At 33.6% G+C, this 10008-nt stretch overlaps 1 protein-coding gene across 3 annotated transcripts in view; it reads right to left on the reverse strand.

Moving 5' to 3' along the window:
• LOC106868150 (protein mono-ADP-ribosyltransferase PARP6) overlaps positions 1-10008 on the reverse strand; it is a 189197-nt gene that overhangs the window by 167355 nt on the left and 11834 nt on the right. The window contains exon 1 of one of the 3 annotated variants that reach the window (XM_052966385.1): positions 8830-8854. The exons of the other annotated variants lie outside the window; for them this stretch is intronic. Within the exon in view, the coding sequence (XP_052822345.1) occupies positions 8830-8839 (10 nt within the window). The 5' untranslated portion in view covers positions 8840-8854. Of the gene's footprint in view, positions 1-8829; positions 8855-10008 lie in introns of those variants that run through there. 3 annotated transcript variants of the gene reach the window in all.

Here is a 10008-nt window from a genome sequence, read left to right on the forward strand (position 1 = left end):
ATATAGAGAGAGAGAGAGAGAGAGAGAGAGAGAGAGAGAGATAGATAGATAGATAGATAGATAGATAGATAGATTCAAAACTGAATGTGGCACTTAAGTTTAGGCACCAGAATATAGTATGGTATTATCCAAACAATTCTTAAAACAAGGTGATCTAAAATCAGAAAAGCAACATGGATTTTAAAGGTTATTGCAGTACGCACATTTCATGCTACTCCATTCATTTAAGTAATGCGAGCATTATATTAAAATGCAAAATGGAGAGCAATCTTCAGCTGCACAAGGATATAGAAAATTTACTGAAAATTTCATTTCAGTAGAATGGACATATTACTGTTGTGGCAACATTTAAAATCTAAGTGGGAATGAAGAATACATAAAAAAACCAACTTGACATAGCCAAGGCTAGCAGGCTAAATGATGATGATGATGATGATGACCTCCCAGACAGAAAATGAAAGACAAAGCCAATCTTTTCAAAATTTGAACTTTGTGTTGAAAAGGTTGCAGTTATATTATACAGCTAATCAGTTTGTCCAAAACTCTACAGTTTCTGTCATATAACCAACATTATTAGTAATGGTTTCTTATATTGACCAGAGGCCTGAAATAATGGAGCAATATAGTGAGTTGAAAAATTTCAATCACATGAAATTATCTAAGAATTTGTAAACCAAAACTCCCTTGTTGGATGTTTATAAGCTAAAAAACGAAGCAAAGCAGATGACAACAATAAGATTGCCTGACTGGTATTTTGAAAACAGAAGATTGCAGATAAAAGTAGTTATATTGTCTTTTAACCCTTTAGTGTTCAGATTACTCGTTGAATGTTTTGAATTATTCATGCATTATCAAATAGCTTTGAGATTTTGATAATATGATTGTGTATTTTTAGAATGACACTGCAGGGTAGGCATGAGAAGCTAAATCTGGCCTTTTTGCATGTAACCTGGATAGGATATCTGGGTTGGATATGGCCAGTTCAAATGCTAAAGGATTAAGCCAACTGTTAAAAGAAGTTTTATTAGATCTCCTCAGGAGAATATATTCTTAGTTGGAAAGATTTAGAAGTGATCAGTATAGATACAGAAAAAGAAGGAATACAGTAACAATCATTATGAGTATAGATAATATTGTAGTGGAAATGTACCTCAGAGAAGTGTTCTACATGCTAGCTACACATGGCATAGTGTCTCATACATATAATAGAGTGACTTGAAAATCTTCAGTAAATAGAGATTTTTCATGCAATTAGTAGGAAAAAATCTCAGTCTATCTTTAAAAAAACACAGAAAGAGCAAAACAAATAAGAGTAATAAGTCAAATATTAGGTTCTTGATATAGCAACCAACTATATTACATACATGAGCAAGCTTGCTTGCTGTTCTGTACTGGGGAAACATTTATAGAATTGATTTGCTTCTGGCTGATCTGGATATGGCAAATTAAGAGACATCCAGAAAAATTTGCAATGTATACATCTACGCATATGGTTTGTCAAATGTGACTCTTGAAATTATTAGCAAAGTGAAATGTTGCCTTTCAGTAAATAAATTAACATTCCAGTGCTGCAGTATGTATTATGTAGTTACTATATTTCGTACATTTGAAGCAGTCCAATGCATAGAAATAAATAAATAACATGGGTGATATAATAGTATTAATGCAACCCAGAACAGACAATATAAGAAATAATTCATTATAAATTTGCTTACTTATTCATTGAGCAGAGTGGCACAGTGGAGGCATGCTAGGCCTTAACCAAAAGGTCTATAGATCAAAACTAATCTCAGCAAAGAAATGGATACTATTTTTGATACTAATACACCACAACTAAGTTGTCTATAAATATTCCAACTACACACACACACACACACACACACAACACACACACACACACACACACACATATATATATATATAATAATAATATCAGGGATAAAAATCCAAATTTACAGGTAAAAACTCAATTAAAGTCAATTTATTAAAAATTAAAATTAAATTAAGTTTCACAGTATAAAATATAAATACATATAGTTTTAGGGAAAAGAACCAAGGTTCATGAACTCATCGATGAAAATCCAATGTCACATATAGAAAAATTAATAAGTAAAAGCGCAATAAATAAGTATAATATAATACAAAGTAAATATCATAAGATATTATTATCATTATCTTATGATATTTACTTTGTATTATATTATACTTTTTTATTGCGCTTTTACTTATTAATTTTTCTATATGTGAGTGGATTTTCACCGATGAGTTCATGAACCTTGGTTCTTTTCCCTAAACCAATATATATATATATATATATATATATATATATACATACAAAGGGAGGTACAAATATTATGCAATAAAAATTTATACAGGGTGAAGGGGGTCACCAAATGACTTGAGTACACCAAAACCCAAGTAGTGTAGTAATCGGAGATGACAACATCATGACTTTTCACTAAGAATGTAGAATGATGTTACTTATCCACAAGCTGGAAAGGAAATACCAAGTCGACGGCTTTTGAATTTGAAATCAGAATATGAAAAGATCTAAAACTAATTAAAACAGTAAATTATTTAGCTTGGTACTTTCCATTTCTACCACACAACTGTTGTAGAGAAGTTTTAATCAATAGAATTGCCCTCAGTATTTGACTGGTATTTTATTTCATCAATATCAGACAGATGAAAGATAAAGCCGACCAGTCGGATTTGAACTCAGAATGTAAACGATTATAACTAAATACTGCAAAGTATTTTGTCCAATGCTCTAATGATTCTGCTCTATGCAAAAGTAGTAAAGTTGGCCTATATCCAGTTAATATTATATATGCTTTTTGCTTTTAGATTAGTTCAAAGTAGTTATTAGTTTTTATGTAAAATAAATAATATCTACATTATTGTTTTAGTGAAAATACAAAAAGAACAACAATTGATATACATAAAATATTATATTTGCTTACTTGATTTACATCCAGTTTCCCAAGGTGGCAAAGGTTAAATAGTTGTTTATTTATGAGGCATTATTTTACAGTCAAATGCTCTTCCTGTTGTTAACCCTTACTTGATATTCAAATAAGAAATATTTTTTTATTCTTATGCAATTTTGAAAATGTAGAGCTATAAGAGAATTCATTTAACAGACAATGTCAGCATAACATTACAGCTTCTGGTCAAATGGTTTCATGCAAAGACACAGAATGTAAACATTCACACACATACACACATATGTGCATGCACACACAGACACACACATACACACACACACACACACACACATGCACACACACACACACACGTACAATAAGCTTCCATAACATCCACCAATTCCACTCACACGGTATTGGTCAGCCCAAGACTACAGTAGAGGACATTTGCCCAAGGTGCTACACAGTGAGATAGAACCTAAAATCATGTGGTTATAAAGCAAATTCTACGCACACACAACCATACCTGCACCTGTTTCCATGCCTGCATCTATAGCCATATCTGCACTTAATGTTGACATTTATGTTTAACCTCAAACCAACCCTGATCAAACAAACCTATGGTCAAAGGAATTTCAGCTGTAACTTTCTCATATTTTTAAAAAACCTTTTTGGCTTTTCTTTTTTTTTAAGACAATAGGATGTTTGCTATATTAGGATGATTTGGCTGCTATTTCTAGCAGATGAAGCAATCACATTGAGTCTCTCTTACTGTGTCTCTAGGACGTACAACTGTTGAAAAAAGATGTGGCATTGGAGTTGTCCCTTCATTGATAACAAATTCCGATCTAATACTGGTGGTGTCCCACTGTGTGAGAACTTATTCTAAAACATAGACAAAAACAAGGGAATTAGAAACAAGGCATTTCTGATTTCATGCACCCCCCCCCCCACACACACACATACTCATGCATGTAGAAAGAGAGAAAAAGAGGAGAGAAAGAGTAGGGAGGGAAGAAGCTGATTGAGAAAGATGACAGGAGGATTTTAGTTATATTAGTTGAGAAGTCCTGGGGCCGACTTGTTAAACTGTTGGACTGATGATTATAAAGTCATGGGTTCTATTTCCAGACCAGGCAGTGTATTGTGCCTTTGGAAAAGGGGATTTGTTTCAAGTTGTTCCAATTTTAATCAGCTGAAAATGAATTTTCATCTGCTGGAGTGAGGCACTTTGCAGACCATGACAACTATTATTAACGGTAACCAACATATACTGAATGTTTCATAACCTACTTTATATGCAGTAATATGTAAATGTCTGTCCTATCTGATGTATCGCACTATCATGGACATATCTTTCAAAAGTATTCAATAGATGTCCACCCAACAGATATATAGATATTTTTTCTCATCTGTTACCATGGATTTTTACATCATAACAGCAAATATGTCATGATATATGCCAGTCATCTAAAGCACATACTTTTAAATTTCATTGATAGCTGCGTGGTTGTGAAGTTCACGTCGCAACTAGATGGTGCTAGGATTGATTCTGCAGTGAGTCACCTTGGAGAAGTATTTTCTACTATAAGCCTCAAGTTGATTAATACTCTTTGAGTAGAATTAGGTTGTTGAAAAGTGTGCAGAAACTTATCACATGTATGTGAGTGTCTGTCTATGTTTTGGTGGTGTTTATATTATGTTTTGAAGGCATGTGACCTAGTGGTTAGTGCTGCACTCATAATCGTGAGATTGTGATTTCAATTCCCAGACCAGCTGTGTGTTGTGTTCTTGAGCAAAAACTTCATTTTGTGTTGCTCCAGTCCTCTTGGCTGTAAATGGGTAACCTTGTAACAGATTAGTTAGTGTACAAGGGTGAGATAGTGACTTGGGAAAATCACCTGAACGGAGGCCTCACAAGCCACATTTCGTATTCAGCAATCAAAAAGATGAATAGCACAACTTGTACTGTAAATCCCGACTGGTTGGGATTGGTTATTCAACCACATTGAAGATCATTCATTCATTCATTACCTTACTATCATTACTGTTAACCATAGTTATTATTAGTTTAATTCTTTAATTCTTTTACTAGTTTCAGTCATCAGACTTTAGCTATGCTAGTGGCACTGTCTTTAAGGGCTGGTTTAGTTGATATCAAACCCAGTACTTATTTTAGCCTAGTACTTATTTCATTAATCGCTACTAGATTTTTCATTAAGTTAGGTGACACAAAAGAGCGCAACAAGCAACAGCAATTGTCAGGCAAGTGTAAACATTAGCATATGTATATGCATCTCCTGTGTTACACAAGCATTGCATTCCTGAAAATGTTGCAAAAAAACTGGAATTTCAAGATGTGAAACCAGTTTTTTTCCAAAGATTTCCATCATACTGAACAATGGAGACCAATGAGAAAATAGGTTTTGTGTTACAGAATTCTACATTGCAATATGAGGTAGGCCTCTGTGTGTATGTGTGTGTGTGCACGCACATGCATGTGTGTGTGAGTAACCATACATAGTAGACATACAAACATTGCAAATTCAGCTATTTCTCTGTAAATTGAAAAAAAAAATGATAAAAATCCTTAATTGATTTTTGAACCTTATTGGAGTTTCATCAGAAGTATCTACATCACCCAACCAATTCCAGAGAAACAAACAGCCATTCCATTTATATACACAACTAATCTAGTAACTTCAGAGAACAAGAACAACTAATTTGCATTTTATAAGTGTTTAACACTTTATATAATATACATACACAAATATTGACACACACACACACACACACACACTCACACATACACACATATTGCTCATTCTATTAAAGTCTGTTTTTTTTCCAATGTTATTACCATGAGTTAGACAGGAACTAATTTGAGGTAACATTTTATGGCTGGACACGCTTCCTGTCACCAATTCTTAACTGTTCTCAAGTAGGGATTTTCTTTATTCTGGTTTCCAAAAGTTTAGTGTCTGGTTTGAATGTCAACAAAGAATGCAAACATCAAATCAACATCTTATTTAGATGGTGACAAGTGAAGCTGTGGAATGTTAAGATTCACACACGCACACACACACACACACACAATGAGCTTCCATACACTTTCTGTCTACCCTTTCCAATCATAAGACATTGGTGTAGTTATTTGTGTGTTTATGTGTGTGTGTGTGGAGGTGCAATGGCCCAGTGGTTGGGGCAGCGGACTCGCGGTCATAGGATCGCGGTTTCGATTCCCAGACCGGGCGCTGTGAGTGTTTATTGAGCGAAAACACCTAAACCTCCACGAGGCTCCGGCAAGGGATGGTGGCAAACCCTGCCGTACTCTTTCACCACAACTTTCTCTCACTCTTACTCCCTGTTTCTGTTGTGCCTGTAATTCAAAGGGTCAGCCTTGTCACACTGTGTCACGCTGAATATCCCCAAGAACTACGTTAAGGGTACACGTGTCTGTGGAGTGCTCAGCCACTTGCACGTTAATTTCAAGAGCAGGCTGTTCCATTGATCAGATCAACTGGAACCCTCGATGTTGTAAGCGACGGAGTGCCAACATGTGTGTGTGTGTGTGTGTGTGCGTGCATGTGTGTGTGTGCGTGTGTGTATGAGAACACAATGGGTGAGAAAGGAACTTCTTAGCTACGTATCCCTACTTGCATCTATAATGTCCATTTTTCCATGATGGCATATTCATACTGCATTACCTCATATAAGGGACTTAATAGTCCTAAGTTTGAATTAACTCACTCCAAGACAGTTTATGCCTATTTCTCTGACAGGCACCTTCCAACATCATGTCATTATATTTTTTTCAATGATTAGATCTTATCTTTTCCTATTTCATGTCAATAACAATATCTTTTCAATATATCAGATCAAGTAATGCCATTCATATGCAAGTGTATATCCCCAAAGGTCATATATAACACTTCTGTCCTCAAGTTAATATAAGATTTCTATATAAATATTCCTTTACATACACACATGCATGTGTATGTGTGTGTCTGCATGTGTATGCAACCAACTTTAGTTGTAGTTAGATGAAGTAGTTCTCTGAACTTATTTTATATTTTGCTCTCATTGAAATTGTTATTGTAATCCCTGCTTCAACTGTAGAAATATAACAAGTATTATCTCACTCAGACATCAGAGAATAACTACTATTTTCTGTGATCCAGAGATAACATAATACTTCCAGTGAATTATTTTATCAGGTTGTGGCCTTCAGTCCTTGAATACTTGCCCTAGAAAATATATTTATATATAATATATTGATTCTGCCCTCATGCACTGCCTGCTTTCTTCTTATTTTCTGAATAGATTAATTTTCCTTAATCAATCAATTCATGTTTTAATTTCAAATGTAGTTCCTGGTTTCACTTTGTATAAAGAAATTCCCATAAAATTCCAGTATGAAATTCATCACAAAAGTCTTTTTAGTGAAAATGTTATCATTTTCAATGAAAAAAAAAAAAGAAGAGAAAAACATAGAAAAATAAACTATGCGTTTGAAATAGCAGACTGTTAGCATTTTGATAAATACATAAGAAAGTTATATTTTTAATTTTTCCAACATTTATTAATTTCACTAACAGAAACAAAATTTCACTCCTATAATCAAGAATAAGCATTTACAAAGGCATTCAAAGTTCAATGGAATCAGTTCATAGTTCAGGATATATTAGAACAATCAGAGTAAAGGAAATAGATTAGAAAATTCAGATCTATTTTAAAACGGGGGCGCCAGTATTTTCTTAACGAAACACTAACGAAACACTTTGAAACTTGGGACACTGGTAGAATGTGTCATATAAAACATCTTTTACTCTTAGTCTTCTTAACAAAAAAAAGGAATTCGCAAGTTATTCCATGTTAAAGTTGTCGTATTTCTGTAATTTCAACCAATCACTGACGTCTATTCAGCTCAATAGAGTTACTACTGGGCAGTCATAAAAATGTTATTCCCTGTGACATATTTCATCCGATTTAATCGTAATTTATACGCATATATTGTTTAATATAATAAATTACGCTGTGCGTATCTATGTGTGTAACAATTTTAGAGTTCGGATTCTAGAGTTAGGGTTAGGGTTACGGTTAACAGTCTAGTTAGGGTTAGGAGATTAATACGATATACACCGTTACAGCGCTAACTGTTTTCAACTGAATAGACGTCAGTGATTAGTAGAAATTATCGAAATAAGACAATTTTTTACATGAAATAAATTTGAATACAAAAATATTTTTCTGTTCTATAACACAAAATAGATAAGTATACAAAGTTTGAAAGTCTTTCCGTACCAAAAACACTACATAAAACATAAATGAAAACTGGCGCCCCCGTTTTAAAATAGATCCGAAAATTCTTACTATACAGATTATTACAATAGCTACAGCATTAAATGTTAAAATGCATATCAAGTTGAATTTTCATGTCATACAGTGCAGGAGACAAGAAGTAGATTGCGAAGTGAACATAGTAGTTCTCTAGCATATCTAAATTTCTGTGCCTTTTATAATCTCATTATCACTGAAATTAGTAATAAAGTGAACTGCCAGAATCATTAGCATGCCAGACAGAATGCTTAGTGGCATTTTGTCTGTATTTACGTTCTGATTTCAAAAACTGCTATGGTCGTCTTCGCCTTTCACTCCTTCAGGATTGATAAAATAAGTACCAGTTGAGCACTGGGGACAATGTAAATGACAAGTTCCCTTTCCCAAAATTACTACCTTGTGCTTATTGTAGAAAGAATATTACTAAAGTTATTTCAAACAAGCCTCTATTTTTAACATGTTTAGTTAAATTAGAACTTATATTTAAACCTATTGAGCATCATGCTTATATCCCATGACTATGTATTAATGTTTACAACTATAATAACCAAAATATACTTACAAAAGGGCATAAATTATGCTGCAGTTATTTAGTTTATTTTAAAGTCTGAAGTTCTATACCTGTATATTTGTTGCTAGGCAATGATACAATGTGTGGGTGGCTAAACAATGACTTGCTTATGAATACAAGCATAGTAGCCAATCTACTATAGTTTCAAAGACTAAAATGAAAATAAGAGTGTTGAAAACTGAATCTTGAAAGACATATACACATTTCAGACTCCATCAGTTCACATTTTACCCTTCCATTAATTTAGTGAAAGAAGAGATTGTGGAAAAAGTAATCTCTAAGATTGTAAAAATTTTAAGTTCTGTGTTTCTAATATTTTTGCATTATATTTGACTTAGTAACCCTTAATTGAATACATCTATCACTGAAATTTATTCTGATTTATTTCACTTAAGGTTAGTAGATGAAATAAATTCTGACCTAGTTTAATATCTAGCATTCATGATTCAAGATTCAAACTTTAGTGGGTCATCTTAGAGGATCAATCTGATAACAAACTTTATAGTTATATCAAAATTCTCATTACTTCTCTTATTCTTTGCATTCAACACTACCTATCCTCTACTAAAATGTAAGACTGTCTAAACCATTATACTCCAGTTCACTTCAAACTTTAATGATAACATCTTAAATAAAGCTGCATGGACATGTTTTTAACCTGAATGAAATTTGAATGCAGATGAATAAACAGGATGCAAATGAAAATCACATTGTGAGATATCCATGCAGCAGAAACATATGTTGGATTGAGGTTTAAATTAAATATGCTGTGTAAATGACTGAATAGGTGTATAATTAATTTTCCTTATTTATTTGACTCATCTTACATATATGTAGTGAAACTACCTATCGTCACTAGATACAAAACTACCTATCGCCATTAGATACAAAACTGCTATCGCCATTCTTCTCATTTAAATATAAATAAACGCGGGTGTAGTAGAGAACCCATTCCTTGTCATCACGTGACTGATTATTATTCGAAGCGGCAACTTCTTCGAACCGTTCCCGCCAGAACGCAAACTGACCAATCACAGTCCCTAATAAGGTCACGTGATAGAGTATTAAACTGAAGCCATCGGGAGCCTATAGTTTGTTATAAATAGCTTTAACTCGGCAGCCAAATTTGTCTCGGTCCAGTTTCTCTTTGAGATCTGTTCCGTGTACCAC

The sequence above is a fragment of the Octopus bimaculoides genome, chromosome 3, assembly GCF_001194135.2.
Source record: "Octopus bimaculoides isolate UCB-OBI-ISO-001 chromosome 3, ASM119413v2, whole genome shotgun sequence".
Lineage (NCBI taxonomy): Eukaryota > Metazoa > Mollusca > Cephalopoda > Octopoda > Octopodidae > Octopus > Octopus bimaculoides.